General features: G+C 46.3%; 1 protein-coding gene and 2 long non-coding RNA genes across 3 annotated transcripts; 1 reads left to right on the top strand and 2 right to left on the bottom strand.

Annotated features, from left to right (window-relative positions):
• Positions 1-1,641: 1,641 nt before the first annotated feature.
• C8B (complement C8 beta chain) lies at positions 1,642-19,223 on the top strand. The gene is made up of 12 exons (XM_064428980.1): positions 1,642-2,000; positions 3,347-3,488; positions 4,530-4,671; positions 5,326-5,467; positions 7,491-7,623; positions 8,249-8,446; positions 9,755-9,995; positions 11,744-11,872; positions 12,554-12,717; positions 14,812-14,965; positions 16,869-16,937; positions 18,302-19,223. The coding sequence occupies exons 1-12, from the start codon at positions 1,936-1,938 to the stop codon at positions 18,451-18,453; spliced, it is 1,731 nt and encodes a 576-aa protein (XP_064285050.1). The 5' UTR covers positions 1,642-1,935; the 3' UTR covers positions 18,454-19,223.
• LOC135305413 (uncharacterized) lies at positions 5,184-7,555 on the bottom strand. Its single transcript, XR_010366599.1, has 3 exons — positions 7,459-7,555; positions 5,502-5,629; positions 5,184-5,395 (listed from the first exon to the last, which is right to left on the bottom strand). It is a non-coding gene; the product is annotated as an uncharacterized LOC135305413 (long non-coding RNA).
• On the bottom strand, positions 9,091-11,421 carry LOC135305415 (uncharacterized). The gene is made up of 2 exons (XR_010366602.1): positions 11,278-11,421; positions 9,091-10,672 (listed from the first exon to the last, which is right to left on the bottom strand). It is a non-coding gene; the product is annotated as an uncharacterized LOC135305415 (long non-coding RNA).
• Positions 19,224-23,194: the final 3,971 nt, after the last annotated feature.

The following is a 23,194-nucleotide window of genomic DNA, read 5'->3' as shown; positions in this document are numbered from 1 at the left end:
ATGTGTTGGGCTGTAGGAAGTTCTGTCTCCTGAGTCCCTGCTCCTGTTTTTAATCACTTCTGGTAATTCTCCACTCCTTCTGTTTATTCACCAGTGAGATGTGCGTGGTGAGAGGCAGCAAAGCAAAGACAAGCAGCAGAGAGAAGCTTGAAAATTCCACATGCTGGGATCATTGTCATGGTTTGAAGTTCTGTCTAGAGGGTGCTCTGTGTTTATAATCTTGGTTTATCTTTTACTGATGTTGAAATATTGGATGTGTGCTGTATTTCCCAGCCAGCAAAGGTCTTGTGGATGAAGAGGTCTTTCTGTAAGTGGGGTTTTGTCCTGTTTTCTTTTTTGTCATGGACAAATGATTAACAACTGAATCAATTGTGCCAGAGGTTGAGCAAGCTGTATCACAGAGGCACATCTTGGGTTCAGGCTGGGGCAAAGTCATTTGGAAGAAAAAAAATCAGGCAAAAAAGGCAAACAGAAAGCTTTGCACAGCCTGAACCATCTCCCCTAACAGTTTGTCCTCAGTGTCTAGAGGGCAGTTTATCACTGTGCTCAGTAGCTCTGGGTTAAAAAAGGATTGCCCAAAATACAATCTTTTATTTGGAGCAGATTCCTACGAGGATTCAGTTAATGTGCCTCTCTGTGTTAAATTGTTATCATCAGGCTGCCAAACCAGGAAGATGTCTCAGCCAGTTGCTGATTTTGCAGGGACGTGGCTCCACAGGCAGAATAATTTCATTTGTGAGGTAACTGTGACACATTAAGGTGTAACACTCGGTCAGGTAATGGCACTGAGGTTGTTGGATTTGTTTGTTATTAGTAAATATGAATAATTTCATGTATGACACCCATCACTGCCATAATGAGCAAATTAAAATGTATTTAATCTTTGTATCAGCAAAGCACTCAGAGATGTGTCCCAGGGTGAGAGACTGTGCTGCTAAAAGCCAGAGTTGCACAAGTCAGGCTCTGTCTTCTCAAAGACCTTGTCCAGCAAGGAGAAGGGCGGGGAAACACAATGAACACAATGATATTCCTCATTTTGTGCAGGGAAACAGAGATTCAAAGAACTTTACTCTCTCTAAGATGCTTGCTGCAGGCTAAGACTAATAGGAAAATGAAAGGAAAGACTCTCCTGTCTCAGGAATCAAAAAGCTGTCCCTGGAGGGAGAAGCAGCAGGATGTGACAGCTCAACAGGCAACCAAAGAAAAATTCTTCCAGGCGCTGCCTGATCTGCCTTTGAAAGCCCAGCTGAGCTGACTGATGGCCACCAGCCCATGGTAAGTTCTCAGCCCAGTCAGGACCATTTCAGAGAGGGAATGACTCTGTGTGGCAGCAGGAAAACACCAAGACATTACATTTGATACCTGACAGGTCCTGCTTTCATGGGCACAAGACTCTAGGGATGTGGAGCAGAGAATCTCTGTGGCATGGCCCAGCCAGGGCTGGGGCTCTTGTCCTCCCCAGCAGCAGGAGAGACAGGGAAGGGCACTCTGAGGGAAAAAGCTTTCCCTGAGGCATGGGAATAAGTGCTTGTGTCTCGTGTCTGACCTTCCTCTGGAAGACAGACATGAAAAGCAGCAATAAATAAATGATTCTGCACTCTCTTCCTAGAAAGCAGCCTTGAGTTTACTTATCACTTCCTTCTTGCCAAGACTCAAATATGTTTCGCTTGTTGAAATATTCATTTTCCCAGTCCCTTGAAAGGAGCATTACAAAGGAAGGTGCAGATTGCTCCTAGGCAGAGCTTTGCTCGCCTGGGGAGAGCCGTGTGCTAACCACCGCAGCGTTTACCTTGTGAGCCTGCCAGGAGCTGGGTCATCTGCTGTTTACAGAGCAGCTCTGCAGCTCCTGTGTTTGTGCTTGAACCCTGCTCAAGCCCCCACGGCAGGCGGGGTGGGGGTGTTGGTGGTGTGGGAATCCAGCAGCACCTTGGAGCGATGCGTGTCCAGCTGCTGCTGCTGCTCTGCGCCGTGCTGGGCGCCCACGCTGCTCGTGCCTTTGGGTGAGTGAGAGTTTCTGGAGCCACATGCTCCAGATGACAGAGAAACCATCAGCATCAGCGCAGGCTTGGGTGTTGTAGGGGCTGTAATTGCTGTCGAGAGTGATTTCTGCGTCCCTAATGAATGGCAAAAGGCGTCGTTTGGAAGCGAGCGTAGGGCGGCGGTGTTTCTGCCTCCAGAGGAGCAATCCTGGTGATAAATTGGAGCTGACAAATTGCCACGCTCGTGTTGTAACGTGGAATTGGTTGAACATGCAGCCCTCTTCCATGCTGGCTGCCCCACAGAGGGCTGGGCACACAGGGGGTTGTTTCCTTGAGAATGTGGCTGAGAGCTGTTCCTTTCTCTGCTGCTGTAATAGACTTTGCTGTTTCAGAGAACTACATCTTGTAATCTTTCCAATCTAACTCTATTTTCGCACTGTTCTCTGAACTTTGAGCTTTGATTTCATGCCTCAGCAAGCTGATGAGGTTTTGTAATTCCTTTATTCCGTTGATTTTTAATATGCTATAATGGGAACCCCATGCCAGGCACTAAATCATACTTAAAGCTTCAGCTGATGCTGTTCCTTTTCAGGGTGGAAGAACTGGGAACATCGCTGTGGTAGTTTCCTTGTCAAACTGGGTGTGAAAAGAAACTAATCGTCAACATTTTACTAAAGCTCCCCATTTGAAAGAGGTGCAACAAGGGAGCATTTGTCTGGGACAAGGATTTAATCAGAAATCCTGAATCCACCAAAAGAGGAGGCAGCATTTTAGCTGTGGCATTGTGGAAACCTTGGAGACAGCTGTCGCATGAGGGAGTGAGAGTTGCTGGGGTGAGCAGTAAAGGCTCACACTTGGGGTTCAGGTTTGTTACTGGGCTGGAGGGTATTAATGGATGAATTACTCATGAACTGAAAGCAGACTAAAACCAGTGGCTTTCGCCAGCTTGGGGGAAGATGGGTTGCTGGGCAAAGAGAGACACTTAAGCCTGGTTTTAAGAAATGCTGAGTGCATGCCAGGCCTTTTCTTGGGGCTGATGTTCATCATGGAGGTATCTGACCTTGGAGCCACAGAGCAAGGGCTGGTGGTGAAGGTTTTACTGCTTGCACAGCTTGAGGAGAAGCCCAGATTAGTGGACCATGGGTTTAGTTTCCCATGTTGGCACTGGAGAGTGGACCAGGTTTTTACAGAATCAGTGCCAGTGGAATGAATGCCACAGGATGAAGACTGCAATCCAGAGGTTGCATACAAAGCGTGATGAGTGTTAGTTCTCCTTGGTGTGAGGTTTCACACAGGCATAGGCTGAGGGGCCAGGTCCTCAGAGCTCACAGTTCCACAGCCTGAAGCTCTCGTGTTGTTGGGCACAGTGGCCAGGAGTCCCCAAGCCCTGGTGGCAGCGTGGCCGGGGGCAGGCACGCCCGCTCCGTGAGTGCCCCACCACAGCCCCGCGACTGCATCCTCTCCTCCTGGTCCTCCTGGAGCAAGTGTGACCCCTGCCAGAAGAAAAGGGTGAGTGTCTGTGCTCTGGGGACCGCTGAGAAACCAGGAGGTGGGACCCCCCTCGATCCATGTCCTTTTTGTCTGTGGGTTGGGCAGACTGAGGGGGGCTGCCAAGGAAATCCCTGTACAGGTGAGACCATGGGGTTTGCTTTCAGGTGGCTTTTAGCTCTTCAGCTCACCACCCCCAGTGATTCCAGTGCTTTTCAGGGTGCCTTGCTGAGAAGGTGTACAGCCAGGCTTTGCAGGGAATTTCCAACAGAGTCCTGTCCTTCCAGCATCAGTGCGAGGCACCTTCTCCACTAATGGTCCCCTCTGGGACCTGGAGACACTCGGTGCCTCTCAGGATTAAGATGCTTTTTCTTCTCTGCCAGCCAGCATTTTCCACCCGAGAAGCCCCATCAAATGAAAGTAATGATCCCAACAGCGTGAAGAGCAAAATCCCCATTGCTAGAGAGACCTCTGCTAACAACTTGGAGAAGCTGTTCCCAGGCTTAAGCAGAAATAACCAGTGATGGGAGTTGGGGGGAGAGTGGAGCTTCATATCAAAGAGTTAATCTCAGAAGCTGGGGAAAAAAGGAGGGCTAACATATTGGATGGAGTAATTGACTGCTTCACAGCAGTGTTGTGGGCGGAAAAAAATCCCTAATGATACAGAGGGGCAAGTAAATACACTGACAGAAAATAACAAGGGATGTCGTTACCAGCACTAATTGAAAGAGAGGAGAAGGAACTGGATCCTTCCTTACTCTCACAAAGTCCCGCACTGCACTGTCAGGCTCACTTAAACAAACTGTCAAAGAAAAGCAAACTTTCCTTCATCCCTCCCAATCCTCAACCCTTTCTCTGTAAAATTAAAACTGTCGCAGATCAGAAACCTTTGAAACGAGGCAAATTACCAACTTCACACTTCTGTGCTGACACTTTTCTCTTTTAATATGACAGAGCGCGCTTAGATCAGATCCTGGCGACACAAAGTTTGTTTTTCAACCAGAGAAGCGTAAAATTCACCATTTCTGTGCACTTGAGTCAATATTTTTTATTTCATCACAGTACAGATTTGCCCGCCTGGAACAGCCCTCTCAGTTCGGTGGAGATCCCTGTGATGGCTCTGACAGGGAAGCTGAGGAGTGTGTCACAAGCAGTCCTTGCAGGAGCAGAGCTCGCTGTGATGGCTTTGTGTGTGCAGTTACAGGTGAGGATTTGGGGGCTGGTGCTGCTCAGGTACTCGGGTGTCACTTCTGATGCCACTGTGCTGAACCTTGTGCTTCTGCAGGAGTTTGCTGGGCCAGAGGGATGCCAGGAATTGACCTGGCTCCTTCCGTGCTTGCGTTTGTGTCAGTGAGTCTCTTAGCCATCTTTAGAACCTCCAAAGAGGAAATTATAACCTGGTTATATCAGCCAAATCTGTAGCACAAGGGACAGCAACAGGAGCTCTGCACCTGAGATGGGGCAAAGGAAAAACCTCTGCTCTGCATCTTCCAGTGCTTTGGTGAGACTGAAAACACTCAGTAATTGTGGACATGAGGAGAGAGAAAGAAAATAATACCATGTACCAGGCCTGCTGAAACAGCATGTTTGTTCTCTCAAAACAAAAAACCAAAACCATTCTATACTTTTCTTTCAGTTTTAATTATTGTGGGTTTTTCCTAAGTTGAGCAAGGTTATGAAGCTTTTGAGTGAAACTGAGCAGATGAACTTTGGGGATCCATGCAAATAGAGAAGATTTTTTATTTTCCAGCTTGATTTGAATCATTCATTCCAGGAATTTTCTGTTTTGCTCCTAGTCTCCATGTCAGGGAGTGTGATCACAGGTTGTTTTATGGATGACTTTCCCCTTCCATCCTAGAGAGATGCATTGCACGGAGGCTGCTCTGCAATGGGGATGACGACTGTGGGGACCAGTCAGATGAGAAAAACTGCAAAAAAGTGTTCAGGAAATGTGAGCAGAAGATGGAAGAGTATTGGGGAATAGAGAACCTGGCAAAAGGGTAAGGCTGTGACTTTGGTGAGCTGCTCTCTTACTTGAGGCTGAGCATGATCTGATGTGACTTCAGGCAGACACTGAACAGAGAAAAGCTGGAGCAGTTGCTGTATCCAGGAGTGAGCTGGGATCCAGGAGTCTGATCCAAATGTTCCCCAGTCCTGGTGACCTGGTGGAGCAAATCCAGAGAATGTCAGAGAGATGGAGCAGTTCTGCTAAGAGGAAAGGCTGAGAGAATTGGGGTTGTTCAGCCTGGAGAAGGGAAGGCTCTGGGGTGACCCCATTGCAGCCTCTCACCTGAAGGAGTGAACAAGAAAAGATGGAGAGAGGTGATTTACAAGGGCCTGGAGGGACAGGACAGGGGGGAATGGCTTCCCATTGCCAGAGGACAGGGTTAGATGGGGTATTGGGAATAAATTCACTCCTGTGAGGGTGGGCAGGCCCTGGCACAGGGTGCCCAGAGCAGCTGTGGCTGCCCCAGGATCCCTGGAAGTGCCCAAGGCCAGGCTGGACAGGGCTTGGAACAACCTGGGATGGTGGAAGGTGTCCCTGCCATGGCAGGGGATGGGACTAAATGACCTTTAAAGGTCCCTCCTAACCCAAATCATTAATCTTGGGTTTGTATTCTTACACTCTGTATTGGTTTGGTGGGGAGGGGGAAAGGTGTTCAAATTCCTTTGATTTCTTCCATGACACTGAGAGGTGGTGGAAGTTTTGTGCTTTGTATGAGTGGGGTAGGGTAAACCTGCACATTAGCAGCTCTGTGGGGATTAAAATCTAAGTCTGAATTGATTCTGCTTTTGCAGGCTAAGATTGTGACAACTTTCTATAAGATCAGACTGTGTGAAAAGAGGGGTTTTTTTTCTTGCTCTGCAGGGAAAAAATTGCTTTTTACATTAAAAAAAAGAAAAAGGAAAATCATATTGCAAGAAAAAAAATATAATTTTCTCATTATTCTCTGGAGATATGGCTTCTGCACATGTCATTGCTAATGCTTTGTACTTCTGAGTTTAATCAAAATTAAAAATAATGTTGGACAATTATAGGAACATGCTTCTCATCTCTTTGAAGCTACAATTGCTCAATAATTTGCTTTTAGTGGACTTCTCTTTTTTTCCAGATTGTTCTAAAATTAGAGTTAATTCTTTTACAGCTTCAGTGTCATTATCATGCAAGCCTCTCTCCCCAAAATCAGGAGAGACAGATCCAGCAGAGACCTGGAGCACTGATAGTTTTTTGTGGAGTTTTTTAAATGAAGTTTCACTGCACCAGCAGCAATGGGAAAAGTCAGTGATGGGGTTTAATCTCCTCATCTCCACAAACTGCAGCTGCATCCTTCCTTAGAGCAGACAGGTTAAGGTTTCTGTCCATCATCCACTGAAATCCAAGGAAAACTCCCTGTGCTTTCAAGAATTAGTTGAGCTCTTGCTTGAGTACCTCTTTTCTTGTTCCCCAACAATTTTTACTGTGATCTACTGACCTCTGGTTGCCCCTGGACCAACCTGGCAAAGATTTTGGCTGATAAACCAGAATAAAGAAGTAGTAATTAAAAAATCAGTGTGGATTGATGGCATGGGTTTGCAGACCTGGCTTTGAAGGTTCTGATGGGTGCTGTGGATATCTGGGGGTGCTCAGGGTGAGCAGCCTGGTGGGGGTTTGGCTGATCCAGTTTGTTCTGCTCTTCCTGGAGAGTTCCAGGAAAAGCCAGAGGGTTTTTTACTGCCAGTGCTGGTGGCAGTAACACTGGTGTCATTCACAGCTGGGGGATGAAAATTGCCATCAATATTCATCAAGTGTCAAAATTCAACTCTGTCTTTTGCTTTCTCATTAGTCAGGTCCTTCTGCAGCACCTGGGCTGGTTGGGCAGTGAAAGAGGCCAAGCTTTCTTTTGGGGTTTCAGAATAAAGAAGTGTGGAACAAAGAGCCTGTGGCCAAATAAAACACTATTTTGCTTTTCTCAGCCAAGACATTCAGTGTTTAGCTCTGAATTGATGGTACCATAAAATGTTGCTGTTCTGCTTCACCTGCAGGTTGAATATCTTCACCAACAGCTTGGAGGGGTTGGTCCTTGATCACAGGTACTACGCTGGGGGATGTTCTCCCCATTACATCACAGACACCAGGTTCAGGAAGCCCTACAACGTGGAAAGCTACACACCAGAGGTGCGTGCCAGATGTGCCTGCAAAGAAACTCACACACATATTCCAGTGGATTTAGTGCCCAAAGCTTCATTGCTGGGTCATTTTGTAAAAAAAATCACAAAATTCTTGACACCCAGTGGGATCAGGCTGATTTTTACCCTATTCTAGAACATCCTCACTCCCCATACGCTCCACAATGTGGAACACACCACGGGCTTTGTGTGAAAACTTGTTCCTGTCATGCATCAAAGCTGTATCTCAAAAATCATATATTTGACCTTAGTGCTTCTGATGGCATGATGTTTTTGAGTGCTGCCCACTAGGAAACCTTTTCTTTTTAGAATTTGTACTTTAATTGATGCCTGTGTTTAAGATTTCACATTCTTTGCATAAGATTGACATATTAAGTGAAAGCCTGAGGACCTTGCAGTATGGAGGAGATAGGAGCTTTCCTGCTGCTGTAAATCAAGTATTCTTGAAGTACCTGTGTTAATAATAATAGTGCTTTGCAATTATACAAGGCTTTTCATCTTCAAAGTGCAAGCATTAATTCACAAGTATATTTGTGTCTGCATTCCTTCCCCACGCTTCAGGTGTACAATCACTGTGCAGGAAATGAGACGTGTTGTTTTTCCTTTCTGTTTAGACCAAAGGCAAATATGAATTTACAATGACTGAATATGACTCCTACTCAAATTATGAAAGCAGTGTCCTGAAGGCAAAAGCTACGCAGTCAAGCTTCAGTGTGGGGATAAAAATACCAAAAGTGTTTCAACTTGGTTACAGTTCAAATGACATGAGGTTCAAGAAGTTCATGCAGAGGATTAAAAGATTTTCTTCAAGTGTAAGCACTGCTCCACTTAATTCCCTGTAAGTGTGTGTGTGTGTGTGTTGGTTTGAGGCTCCTCTCAGGTCAGCAGCCAGGACGGGGATAAATCAAATCCTTTCCCCAACTGGATTCTGCCATTTGTTGAAGTCTTTGCTACCCCCACAAAGCCTTCCTTTGTGTTTGCAGCATCCAGGAGCTTTTCCATTCAGCTCTCAGCCAGGATCTGGGCTGCTTGGCCTTTGAAATCAGTCACAACTTGTGGAGAGGACTCAGTGATGCTTGAGGGTCCCTTCCAGCTGTGGATTTTCTCTGATTCTCAGTGTGGTCTGTCCACTGCCCTGCTGGGCATCCACCTTTGAATGCTTGTAGTGAAAAATTGAAACTGAAAAGCCTGTTCAACTTGAATCTGTAACTCCTACGACTGCCATCATTGTTTTCTTTTATTTTTTCATCTGTTATTGCCATAAACAAAGGTAGCTCATATCAGTGGTGTAATACTATCACCAATCTGTGTCTCCTTTCAGTATAAAGTGTACTCAGGAATGGCAAAGTATTCCTTGCATTTGCTTCCTGCAAAGTGAATTTCTCACAACCAGATCAGAAGTTGATGAGAAGCATTTGCAACAGATACCCATAAAGAAAGCAAATATTAAGTCCTGAATTTATTATTTAAGCTGCAATGTTCTGTAATGATCCCTCCCTGATGTGCTTGCCCTGCTGGCCCAGACAACTGAACACTAAATCCTTTGAACATAATGGAAGACATTTTCCAGACTTTGGTACCAGAAAGGGGAGAGAAAAAAATTATCCATGTTTACATATCTACAGAGAGCCATATAAGTATGTGTGAGAGAGAGTGTGTGTTTGTGTTTTCTTCTTTCTGTTTTGATAAGGGCATAGTCTGTGAAATATGAATCTGGCTCAGCCAGAGTGACCATTTCCCGTGCAAATCCTGATTTCAGATGTCAGAATTTTTCAGGGGGGAGCTTGTGAGAGGTGAAGTTTCATTAGGGGTAAAGCAGTCCTGCAGGGTGCTGAGGTGTCCTTGCATTCTGGGTGTGCCACAGCAGAACCTGGACCCTGCCTTTTCCTGTGTCCCAATCATGGCCTGACTCTCAGGAACTTTTACTACTGAAAGTTCTGCTTTTGCAAAAAAGTGGAGGTTTTTTTAGGAGATGAAAAATAGTTAGGAGATTTCCAGTTGGAAACTGTGAAATCAATAAATCCCGCCCAGCGCCAATGGTTTAACTGCAAACAGCAAATTCCCATTGCCATGAGAATGACATCCCTCCCTCCTCCTGGCTTCTCCCGCCTTTCCTGCAGTCCAGCAAGTTCCTGCATGCCCGTTCTGAGCTGGCTGTTGGTGTTTACAAGCTGAAGTCCCGGGCCCTGATGCTGCACCACGAGTTCCTGCGGCGGCTGCGGCGGCTCCCCGCGGAGTACAGCTACGGGGAGTACCGGGAGCTGCTCAGGGATTTTGGGACACACTTCGTCCAGGAGGCCACTGTTGGAGGCATCTACGAGTACACCTTGGTCATGAACAGCGACGAGCTCCGCAAGGCGGGTAGGTGCAGGTGGTTTGGGGAGGAGCTTTGGGACGGATTTTGGGTGGGAAAACCTCTGTGAGGCACAAGGAGATGGCTCAGGTCTGAGAGGGAGATGATGGGAGAAGGGGTCAACAGCATCTCAAGGAAATCCTGCAGAAATGTGGGAGTAGAGGCGCTCCTTGGCAGTGAATAAAGAGGTTTTCAAAGCGTGCTCAGCGTCATGGGCTGGATTTACTTCACAAAGCCCTGTGGCAAGCATTTTAGACAACACGTTTTAGAGGCTGACAAGATGTTGAGATGAATGAGAATCGTGGATCTTAACACTTCTGTTAGCTTTGAAAAGCTTCACCCAAGTTCTTTTTCTACTGCCTTTCAAATGGCAGTCTTGGAACACCTTTAGCCTCGAGAGCTTTTCCAGCATGTAGGAAACAGTAAATAATTTGCTGGGTGACTCTTGTGCCTGACATTGCTCCTGCTCTTTGGCTCTGGCTCCCTTTGTTGTGAGAAATGATGATTGTTGTGTAGGACAGAGCGAGCAGTGTGACATTAATCAATAGCTGCACTCTCAATTATTTATTCATTGGCAGGGGAGTGAGGAACTGCTCTGCTGTCTGTTTGCAGAGGCATTTTCTGGGCTCTGCTTTGTGTAATACTCTGCTTGTTTGTTCTTCTGCTGTGTGGGAAGTTCCTTACCCTGCAGTCAGAGAGAGGGACAGAATTTAGATTCACATTTCAGGTATTCAGATTCTAACAGAGTTTCCCAATTTGTCAGCTGTTGCTGTGGGCCCATCACAAGCCATGTTTGTTTGAACTAAAGTGTGTTATTGTTTGCATCAAAATGCTCAGTGTCTGCTGACCCAGATCAGGATCCTGCAGCAATAACAACATTTTCACACAAGTGCTGAACTGGGCTGTAAGTTCTCAGCAGAGTTTTTTTAGGTCCAGTCTGAGAATTCAGGTTTTCCCCTTCAAATCCCTCATTATATTTGTACTGTCTCTGCTGGAACTGAAATTTTCTTTTGCAGACCTGGTGTCCCACCCTGTATGACATGGTTGGTACTTGCTCTGCTCCCACACAGAATCCAGTCTGCCACATCTTAGAATCAGGGAATCCTTCAGGCTGGAAAAGCTCTGAGATCAGGGAGTCCAGCTGATCCCCCACTGCCAAGGCCAACACCAAACCATGTCCCCAAGTGCCACATCCACATGTCCCACGAATCCCTCTGGGGTTGGTGACTCCACCTTGCCCTGGGGAACCTCTTCCAGGGATTGATGACCCTTTTGGTGAATAAATGTTACCTGGTATCCAGTCTAAATTTCCATGTAGCACTTAAGGCTCTTCTGGCAGCAGACGATTGGAGGTGTGAGCTGGTAAAAGGAGGAAAAGCTATTTCATCTATTGCTTTTAAAGGAATTCTGGGGATGGGGAGGGGTGATGGGAAGTCTGTGCTTAGACATCCTCTGTGTTCCCACCCACTGCAGCTCTGCTTAACCCAGTGCAGCTGGGTGGGTGACTAAAATCCTCCTCTTCCAGCATTTACCTCTCATTTCCTCTTGGCTACTGAGTTCTGTAAAACATAGAGATTTCATTTCATATAACTCTGTTAAATATCCAAAAAAAAAAAACCCAAAAAATAACCTTCTTCATCATATGTTTCTTTTCTTTTCCTAAAGCAAAAATACTTATCAACTCTCATTTTCTGTGTACGTGGACATAAAACATGAAACAGTTGTATTAAAACCCTACACTTTTTGTGTATTTAAGGTTATTCTCTGAGTGATGTCCAGAAATGTGCACAGAAGGGCTTTAACATTGCTGTGAATCTTGTTAAATTCTCTGTGGGGCTTGGAGTAGATTTAGCTGGCTGTAATGCCCTTTTGAAAGAGATTGGAGGTAAGCATGAAACACTTCTGCCATTTCATTTCTTTGTCATGGTGAAAGGAAGGCTTTGTCATTTTGCCTGCCTGAAATATTTCCCCACTCCCTTGCAGCCACTTTTGAGTCTGGGGGCTAGCCCCAGCCAGGCTTAACAGCGGGGGAAATACTCAGAGCTTGGGGTTTTTCCAAGATTTTCTGTGTAGAGAGTAAATATCTGTTCAGCATCCCAGGGAGATGATCAGCCATCACCCCATGGCCAGCTCTGTGTTAAATATCAACCCCCACCTCTCAGCAGGGACACCCAGCATCCTGGTGGGGAAAACAGGGAGGGGATGGTGTTGTGGGAGCCTCTGGGGACGTGGGGAGCTGGGGTGTGCACGGGATGAAGGTGCACCTGGAAATCCATGGGGGAGAACAGGGAATATTCCTGGTGGTGAGGAGCATGGGGCTGTGGAAGGACCTGTGAGCTTAAAACCAGAATTTAGGGGAGGGATGCAGGGTGCAGGGTGGGGAATTCCTGCAGGGGAGCAGGAGGGACACAGGGTAAATTTGCAGGAAAGCAGGTGAGCAGCACTTGTGCCCTTTTTCCTTTGCCCTCTGGGTGGGGTGGGTCCTGCACGGGAGGGTTTTTGGTGTCAGCTGATAACTCCAGCCCAGTGGGCAGAGCTGGAAACTTCTCTGAGTGCATTTTTGCAGACAGCACTGCCAGGAAGCAGTTTGTGGAGGATTTCCTGGTGCTGGTCCGTGGAGGAGCAAGTGAAGACGTCACCACGCTGGCCCACAAGGACCTGCCCACAGCCCAGCTCATGCAGCAGTGGGGAGATGCTGTGCAGTACAACCCTGAGATCATCAAGCTGAAGGTACTGCAGCTCCTTGGGGAACTCTGTGTTTAAATAAACAGGATTTAGAGAAAAAAAAACCAATCAAAACAAAACAGGAATAACAGACCTTATTGTGCAGCTTCTCTAAGTGAGTATTCAGAAATGCAAAGGTGGGATGCTTTAAAGGGTCTGTGGTTAGAAATACACAAAGTAAACTGCTTTAACCCTTTAATTGGCTGGGCAGGTGTCATTTCTTGCTGCCCGCCAGGCAATTCAGATGATCACCTTCTGTTTTACCAATATATACCAAAAATTGTATCTGGCAGCATATATTTTATAAGGACTTCTATTTTCCTTGATGTTTATCAATTTCTGTGAGCACCAGTGACCATTCTTTCAGGTGGTTCATTGTGCATGCCTGGATGTTTGTGCAGCTTAGCTGAACCTTAAAAATGGGAGATAGGCTTTGAAGGATTTTTGATCCCTGGAGAGTTTTGGAAATGCAAAAAAGCAAGCAGAAGTGTGCAGCAGTTCTGCCTCATCATCTTTAATGTCAAAATGAGTGAATAGTACAAAGGTGCAACATCCTTCTAAACAGGAGGTGGAAGTTAATTTATAGCTGTTTTTCATTGTAAAATTTAATTTTAGACAAAAATCTTTACATTTGTAAAAGCGGGTTGTTTCTCAAGAAAGAGGTAGATTCCAAAAAAGTGAAGCAAGCAAAAATGAGTAGTTTGGAGATACAGCCAGTGCCTGTCTGGCACTTGCTGCAGCCCCTGCTGTGCTGTGGATTGACCCTCCAGAAATGCACTGGGAGGTCTCAGGGCAGGAGACAAGAGAAATGCAGCCCTCTGCACCAAATCCCCCACACAGAAAAACCTCCCATGAGGAACTGAGGTGCTCTTTGTCTTGCCTGGCATCACTGACCAGGCTGCCCAGTGAAAAACCTCAGGCGGATGTAATTTGGATTTGGTATCTTCATTTCCATACCAATATCCCTGTGGGGCTGGAAGATCAAAAGTACCAGCGGAGTGTGACTAAATGTCAGCCCAAGAATGCTTAGTTAGGGAAAACTAAAGCAAATCAGTTCATAAATCATCTGCTGGAGGGACTTGGCAGGTCACTCTTAGTGTATTTCCTCATTTGTATGGTCTGAATTCAAAAAGCAAAGTATGGATCACAGATAATTGATGAAGAGTGGATGTACAGCAGCAGGAAATGAGGATTTATTTTATTTTATTATTGGAACATTCTTTAGGTGTTGTAGTTTGAGCCTGTGTTGGCAGGAGGGTGATCTTTGATGCTTCCTGCGTGTGGGCTGCATGGCAGCATCCCTGCAGTGAGGATGGGAATTTGGGATGGATCCTCTGATGACTCATGGGATTATCATCCCACAGGCAGTAATGGGTGACTGGCAGTACTGCCACCGCACTTTAACTTTCCCTTGTTCTCAGGAGGAAAATCTATGAGTGAGCCAAAGTCTCCTTGGTCCTGCACGTTCACTGTGCTGTGCACAGCCTTGTCTTCTCTCCCTGACCCCACCTGCAGGTGGAGATAAATCCTCTCCCTTCTGGAAGGCAATGAAACCCCTATCTGGGCTCCATAAGGACAAACATCTTCCTTGAAATGCAGGAGTGGTGAAGGTGGAAGTGCTGATGTGAATCCCTGTGACTGGTGCCTCTGGCTGTGCTGGGGGGCTGGAGGAGGAGATTTTTGTGGATGGCTTTTAGGGGATAGTTTTAAAATCAAAGTGCTCACTCAGAAAATACAAGTTTTGCAAATCTGATCTAAAAATGTCTGTACCAGAAAAATGGATGAGAAAGGATTTAATGAAACTCCTGTGCAACTTAGGCTGTTTCTTATCCAACAGGTTGGCTGGTCTGTTTTGTTACACAAAATATTTTGTTACTCCTCCTGTGTTGGAAACTGAGGGGAGCATTCCTGGGAGTATTCCTGACGTTGTGGCCTTGTTGTTCACAAGGTTTTAGCAAATAGCAATGGGAAACCTGGAGTTTGTGCCACACAGCCTCCATTTCCCCCTCCAGCTGTGCCACCACCAAGCCTTGGGATGTTCATGGGAACTAATGCATGGGAATTAACTGGGAATTAATGCAGTTTCTCCCCTCCCTTTAGGCAGAGCCACTGTATGAGCTGGTGACTCCTTCTGACATGGCTGATTCCATGAAAATAAAGGAGAACCTGCGCCGGGCTCTGGATGAGTTCCAGCTGGAGAGCAGCTCCTGTCACTGTGCTCCGTGCCACGGGAGTGGCATCCCCTTCCTGAGAGGTACAGGGGTCCTGCTCCTCCTTCCTCCCCTCTTGACTGAATTCACAGAATCACTGGGTTGGAAGAGACCTTCAAGATCATCGAGTCCAACCCAGCCCCAGCACCCCAACTCAACCCTGGCACCCAGTGCCACATCCAGGCTTTGTTAAACACACCCAGGGATGAGGACTGCACCACCTCCCCGGGCAGCCATTCCAGAAATTTATCTTTAATAAGATAAAGAATCTCAGAATTTATTCCAATCTTTATTTCCCTTGACACAGCTTGAGGCTGTGTCCTCTGGTTCTGTCAGTGCTGCCTGGAGAAAGAGCCCAGCCCCACCTCAGCACAGCCACCTTTCAAGACGTTGCAGAGACAGATAAGGAAATTAGTTGGGAATTCGTGGGGAGCATGTGGCAAGCAAGTTGCTGTTCAGTTTTTCCTGTCATTTCTTTATCAGGGAATTTACTCTGTGTTTTTAAAGTTGCTGTGTTTGTAGAGTCCTTACTGGTAAGTAAAGACAGTAAAGTCAAGGGATGTGTCTTTGTCATGGGAGTGACCATTATCTGTATCAGTTTTACAGAAGAATTTGTTACTTCTCAGTTATTAATTAAAAAAAAAAATCCTTGACATCTTTAAGTCTCCTCCTTTTAAGACTGCTTCCATCCTCCTGGAGAAGTGACTACTGTCTCAGCATTAATTAGTGTTTGTAAAAGGGTTTTGAAGATGAAAAGCCCCATATAAGTGCCAAGCACAGTGATCACCACCTCCCCCTGTTTCTGATAGAAGCTGTCCTCCTCTGTAAGCAGGCTGTGATTTAAAAAATGAAGGGGAAAAATGAATTGAATGAAAACTGCTCTGCCTCAACAAGAGATATATGATGTGATGAGAGCTTCTAACAAAGGGACCATTTTGTCAAGTGCCTAATTACAATCTGCATCTGCAAAAGTCCTGATGAGAATTGTTATCATCAAATTGTATCTAATGTAGAAACGATCACTTCAGGTACCAGCAGCTGATTGTAGCACTTCAAGCATTTGTCTTATGGTGACCTTTGTTTAAATAACTTTGTAGGAGCTGAGTCCAGGTTAGTATTTAATTTAGGATCTCCTCAGCAAAGGTTTTAAATGACCATGTATTTTCCTAAGTGGGAACACTTCTCCAGCTTTCTGACATGGGATGCACATCCCTGGGCAGCCAGAGCAGGGATATTGGGCTTTTCCTCTGCCACAAAGCCAAGTTAGGATATTCCTGTCCTAGTTGCTGCAATTTGTTCCTTATCAGCTTTACCAAGAGCTCTCTGCACGTGCAGTGCTGTGTCCAGGTCTGAAACCCCAAATGCTAAAAGGAGCTGCTGGAGTGAGTCCAGAGGAGGCCACAGGGAAGGCAGGACCAGATGAGATGTTGGGAGGGAATTCCTGGCTGTAAGGGTGGGAGGCCCTGGCACAGGATGCACACAGCCCAGAGAAGCTGTGGCTGCCCCTGGATCCCTGGAAGTGTCCAAGGCCAGGCTGGACAGGGCTTGGAGCAGCCTGGGACAGTGGAAGGTGTCCCTGCCATGGCAAGAGATGGGATGAGATGAGCTTTGGGGTCCCTCCCAACCCAAACCATTCCAGGATTCTGTGATCTCTTTTGCAGAAGAGCAGGAGGACTCTGTGCTCCCCTGGCTTGTGGAATTGCAGCAGTGAGTGTGAGGTTGAGCTGCAGGGCAGGAACAAATGTCTGGGGAGGTGAGAGAGGTGCAGGGCAGTCACAGCTCCCCTGTTTATTGCTATTGATCCCTTCAGCACTGGAGAAAAATGATGACATTTCACCCACTGTCCCTTGCTCCCAGAAGATGAAGTGCTGGGGAGAAGTGGAAGCCTGCTGGGAAATGTGGCTCCAGGTGTGTAATTCCCCCCATCTGTGCTGTGCTTGCTTCCAGGAACAGAGTGTGAGTGCTTGTGTCCCCTCGGCCACAGCGGCACCGCCTGTGAGATCAGCAGGAGCAGAGGTGAGAGGCACCCAGGAGACAACCCCAGCTGTGCTCGGGGTGTCCAGGGGTGGCAGCTGATGGATGGGGACTGATGCCAGCCCTGGCTGTCCCCAGTCTGCCCAGTGCACCCAGCTGGGGCCCTGCAAAGGGGACAGATGTATCTGCCCTGCCCTCTTCTGAATTGCCCTCTTGAGGAGATGGGTTTATTTTTGCATGTACGTGCCTTGCAATTGGATCAAAATAGGAATTCCTGCCTGGTTCACAATCCCTGGAAAGCCTCAGGTCTCCTCCTTAGGAAGCAGCTCTGTTCCTAAGTTTTTCCCTTTGATAAAGCCAGCATGTTGCAAACTGTTCTCCCCCAGATATGCTACCATGCATTTTAATCTTAAAATCTTATTACGCTGTTTTGAAGCATTTATTAATGCTTCTTGGTCACTTTATGTCTCTGCTGTCTCCTGACTGATGTTCTTAGCTCCTTCTAGTTTAGGATCATCTATGAATTTAATCATTTTGTTTACTTCTTCCAGCTCATTAATTTAGATGCTAAATAATACCAGATCCCAGGCACCCAGAGCTCTGGCACCAACCCACAATTTGATGCACTGCATTTATCACTGGCTTTGTTTACAGCCTTACCCAGTACTCATTCTGCATGGCTGTGTCCAAACTGAGCCAGGCTGAAATGCACTTTAAGCCAAAATTTCACTGAACAGGGGGGCAATTTTTGGGTATTTCTAAGGCAGTCCATGGAGCCTTGAATAGTGGAGTCACTGACACCTTACTTCAGTCTGTTTTTCACACTCACAGTCACATCCAACCCTCCCAAAGCTCACATCCATCCATTTGTCAACACTGTAACTTCATTTCTTGCTCCCATTTCCTCCTTTTATGTGTCGCCTCCGTGATTCTCAGTATTTTGAATTTATGTCACTCACATGCTCAGGGTCCAGAAGAATCAGAGTAATAGGAAAAGCAATGGAGGGAAAGCTGAATAGTCAAGCTGTTGTTCACTGAAATGCTAACACAGCCCCTACTACCTTGAAATGTGGCTGAGACAAGTTTAGTTGGTCTGTTTCCTAGCTAGGCTTGGACTAAGACAAAGAGAGAAACATCCTTCAAGTAAATATAAAACTAATTGCCTTTTCCCCCCTTTCATGTCTACCTGAAGTGTAGTTTGAACAAACACCAGAAATGCTGAACAGAGAATTAACACCTCTGAAACAATCCCTCATTGTTAATGACTCCAATGTATTGTTAGTGACTGGACAGGGGCAAAGCTGTTTCTATTCAAACACAATTCATGGCAGCTGACAGCCCTTCCCAAGGAAAGAGCTGCTTGTTTCTGGTGCTCCTTTCCAGCCTTGTTGTTGTTTCTTTTCCAGATGCTGCTGTCAATGGAAACTGGGGGTGCTGGGCCAGCTGGTCCCCGTGTTCAGGAGGTCAGAGGACGAGAAGGCGACAGTGCAACAACCCTGCCCCACAGCATGGTGGCTCCTCCTGCTCAGGGCCAGACTCTGAGACAGCTCCTTGCTAGGAGGAGTCAGCAGGGACTCACACAAACCTGCTTGGGAAGACATCACCTCACTGGCTTTCGGAGCTGGCCTGGCTCTGCCCGTGGTCTCATCCCAATCAGAAACATTTCAGGAGCACTGGGAGCTGGGAGGGTGTTAGGGACCACACCTTTGGATGTGCAGTTATCCCGTGGGATTGAATGTGCTTACTGACCTCAATATTTTGCCTTTTCTCTGTCTTTATTGCAGTGGGCTAAATGAGACAAGCTTTATCTCTGTCTGCATTTGGTAGCTGCATGATTTCAAATTGTACTGTCGTGTTGGTGAAGGTTCCTTTGAGATAAGAGGAGACACTTTGATCTCACGTGCAGCAGGGTGTGCACTGATGCCCAGCTCCTGTGAAGGCAGCTGTGTCGTGTGGAGCAAAATCCAGCACATTAAAGCCTAAATCTCAATGAGCACAGCAGTATCTGATGTGACATTTAGAGCCACTGTGCCTCACTGCCCTGCTTTCCCAATTTATTCTACTGTTCCCACCCCTGCCATGGCAGGAACACCTTCCACTATCCCAAGCTGCTCCAAGCTCTGTCCAGCCTGGCCTTGGACACTTCCAGGGATCCAGGGGCAGCCACAGCTTCTGTGGGACAAACGGAACATTTTGCAAAAGCTGTCTGCACATCCCCTGAGGTCTTCAGCCTTTAGTAGCTGCGTTTGCCCCAAACAAGCTGTGGTTAACAAGTCTGATCCCATGAAATCCAGCATTCCAGCTGCTGCTGGGTCCACCCAGGGTGGGACATCTCTATTTTTTCATAGAGAGTTCACTATGAAAAAAGACAAACTGGTTTGCCTTTTGTTACCATCCCTGGGGCTGTGCATCACAGTCCACGCCTAACAACAGAAGAGCTTTACAACACTGTGCACCATGTCATGTTCCAGGGGCTTGCCTCCTGCAGCTTTGCTGGTGGTAAATGATTTTTGCAAATGCATTTGGTTGGGCCTGCTGTGAAATAACCAGCCACAGCTTTGCTCCAAAAGGCAATTCCACCAGTGCAAAGCTGTTCATGAGTGGCATGAGTCTTCTAACATCTGCAAGGTCAAACTCTTCTTCTGAGGGATTTTTAGCAGTGCTGGTGATGGTGGGCTGGTATCTTCCCTTCCTTTCCTTTCAGACTGACGTTGTCTGAATGCAATTCCTGTGAGAGCAGCTCAGGCTCCCTGACATCTCAACAATGGAACATGCATTTAGTTGTAGCCCTCATGCCGCCTCCACACTCATCCACGGGGCTCCTGTGACAGCTTTAAGAAAGGCAGAACACATTGCATATGTAAAACAAGAGGGCTCTGTGCTCATTATGGCCTTCATCATTTAGCTGCCAACCCAAAACATTTCCCTTTTCCACTGTGTAGCTGCAATGTCTTTTGTGTGGTGGAAATTTGCCAAGAGAATCCTTTTTGGGTCATGGTCAAAGAGGTCACATTGCTTGTGTGAAGGAGGGTATTCCTCCAGGGGTTTTTTAGGGGCTCTGTAGAAGCTCTGGAGGGGAGGACCCTGAGCATGGCTCACCTCTGAGGACACAAACTGCAGTGTCATTGCCTGCCCTTCCTGAGAATCACCGGTGTAATCTGATTAAGGACATTTCTCAGATGAGTCAAGTGGCTTTTGTAAATTTAACCACCTTTCCTGATCATCAAGCTGGTTAAACACAGCAGTGGTGCCTCTCTCCACTGCTGTGGCAAGGACGGCCAAGTGCAGTGACCTGACTTGGTTGTTCCCAAACCAGAAAAACACAGATTTTTTTTAAGAGGTGACAGTACCTGAGTTTGTATATTTGGTTTTTTGGGGTTTTCTTTGATGGAAGAAAGGAGAGGATTGACAGTCATCAAGATCATCAGGATAGTCTGACTGAAGTATGAGTTCAGCAGTAGCTGAATATTCAGCCTGTAGGCTTAGAAACCTCTCATAAAGGACATAACTTTATCTTGTCCTTGTGATTTTGTGCTTTGATTCACCTAACTAATGATTTATTATAACCTGGAGGGTAATAAAACATACTATGCTGAAGCTTTTATTGTTTCATTTTGGTTGGCATTAAATTTTGGTACCATCTTTTACTGGTGTTCCTAACTGTCCCTCCCTGTGTAAGTTCAGATTAATAACCCTGGTGTGAGGGCTGTGCTCATGTTCAGCACTGCTTCTGCTGCTCCAGCCTGTTCCCCTGGTTAAGATAGTCCTCTCCTGCATTCCATGTTGTGTTTTCACAATTTTCATGAGGAAAAGAAGAGGATAAACATGGAGAGGCTGTTATTTATTTGCACCTCCCTGCTTGAAGACACTGCTGCTGGGGTATCCTGGCTGTGGGAACTCCCAGGAGGGTATTCCAGGTAAGTTCTGATTGCCTAATCCAGCTTTCCCTGGACAAAACCAGCTGGAATCTTGCCTCTCTAACATCTCCATCAGCAGTGGGAAGCTGGACTGCTTTCCAGCCTGCATTCATGTGCTCCCTGTGGTGTCATATCACACAGACACTTCACCTGTGAGGCTGGAATATCATCCAGGCTGCAGCTGGGGCTTTGCAAACTCTCTATGGCTGCATTGCTTTACCATGCTGCTGTTCCTCCCAGTTCCACATGGATGTAGTTGTTCCTGCCCAGGTTCTCTCCCACATTGAGCTGTTCTGTTGAAAGCAACTCAAAAGAGAGGCCATGCAGAGGTATTAGCAGTCCCTGGATTTCCAGCTCCTGGTTTTGCCCTGGTGGCTGAAGAGCCCAGTGAGCACCCAGCACAGCTGCCAGATTTCAGGTCAAATCATGCCTGCAGATTTATCTTCCTTCTAGATCCCATTTTAATACCTCCTGTTTCTGTAAATCAAAAAGCTAGCAATGAATACAGTAATTATTGCCATTTTAAACCAATATTTTTACTTATTTGTAGTACAGCACCACAGGTCCCACTGTGGTGGACACAATAGGGCAGCACCACCAACACCATTCCCTCCCCAAACTCACCAGAACACGGAATTTCTTTTGTTTCAGGTTTTTCTGGTGGGGTTAAGCGTTTTGTATCTGCCTGTTCCTGTGCATTCCACTTTATAAAAAGCCAAGGCAACAATTTTTGAGCTGCTCCTGCCAGGGAATTTTTACCTGCTCTGAACTGCCAGGCTCAGAGGGATGCAGGCGTTGGGGCAGCTGATGTGACATTGACCCTGAGGTAGAAAACAGCTCTGTCTCAAGCACTGCCCTTATCTCCTCTTCTGTTAGCTGGTTATCTGGAGCCTACACCTTGCAACCTCAGGTGTATTGTCATCAATCATTCCCTATTTTCTCCTGCGTGCTGGTTCCTCTCTGCCCTTCCTTTGTTAATAACCCAGTTTGCCTATATCCATAAAAATATCTGATTGTGATACCATTTATCCAAAGCGCCACACATCCATCATGTGCTTATGAGCGAGATAAACAAGGTCTCCTGGGAAATATGCCTCCAGAAATATATAGGATAAATAACTATATCAAATGTATGTCAGTGTGCAAGAGGGGAAAATCCATTCATTAAAACCCGGGTGGAACTGCAGTGTTTTATTGTACCCTCTAAGCTTTTAGTTTAACTAAGAAACGTACATTTTTGCTGCTTATCTCATCTTGCACAACTCTCCTGCTGCCCACTTCAGCATGAGATATATTAGCTTCTTCTACTGCCATTGTAAATGTGTAATTGCTCATAATCTTTTTTTTTTTTTTTTTCCTAGACCTTACAGGCAGCTTCTTCCTTTCTTCTGACTTCAGCTTCACTGCTCCTGGGTTTCAGCATGTGGATGTTTGAGCCCTGGGATGGAGGGGGAGGAGAGGGGCACTCCCCACCTTCCTTTGGTATTTGGAGGAAGCCCTTGGGTTTGTGTCTCAGTGCCTTGGGCTGGGAGGTGAGTGATGAGAATGAACAATTTCAGGTAAAACATAGCTTTTCTGCTTTTATTTATATGTTTCATGGTGGGATTTTTAATACAGTTTCTTTAATCACTTGGATTTTTTTTTTTTGGTGGTTCTTTTTGCGATTTATCCTTTTAGAAACAGCTCTAAAAGCTGAGGATGCAGGTTGTTTTCCTGCAGGCCCCACCTTTTCCCAGCCTCCAAGGCATCAGATCTTTCTGTTCATTAATTTCTCCCCTCTGGTCAAAAAAGGAGCGTACTTGGTTTTCTGACTGAGGTGGCTTTGTACTCATTCACTTGCAGGCATTTTCCTGATCCTAAGAAGTCAAAGTAAAGGTAAGAATTTCTTGTGATCCAAACTGGTCCTTGGTGTAAGAGCCCTGACTCATGTTTCCACATAACCAGGCAGCCCAATGCCAAAGAAAATTCACTAAATCACTTGTTGTGATCCTACATTTCACATGCCTTTGGATGTCTAAGTCACACTGGTCCACGGGTGCTCCATGCTGCTGCATTTCCTAACACAGAAGACACCAAACTCAATCCCTTGGGAGCAAGTTCTTCCCTGGGTGAATAGCTCCTTTACCTGGAATAGGAAGGTTGGCCCAAAAGGCCACAGCTTTGCCCCCCAGCAAAGGAATTTTTCACAGAACAATCCATCTCAGGGGTCGAGACAACACGGTTTGTTGTTTTCAGCCTGTGGTTTCATTTACAAGCAAAAAAAATTAGTGGTGAAAAAATTGGCCTTTGGCAAACATGCCCACAAAAGAAAATATGGGGCCAGATCTTCAGGTGCCATAAATCAGCTGCAGTGAAGGGGCAACACTGATTTACATCAGCTGA

This window comes from Passer domesticus, chromosome 7, assembly GCF_036417665.1.
Source record: "Passer domesticus isolate bPasDom1 chromosome 7, bPasDom1.hap1, whole genome shotgun sequence".
Taxonomy (NCBI): domain Eukaryota; kingdom Metazoa; phylum Chordata; class Aves; order Passeriformes; family Passeridae; genus Passer; species Passer domesticus.
The sequence above is the reverse complement of the archived record's forward strand: the minus strand, read 5'-3'. Positions and strand labels throughout refer to the sequence as shown.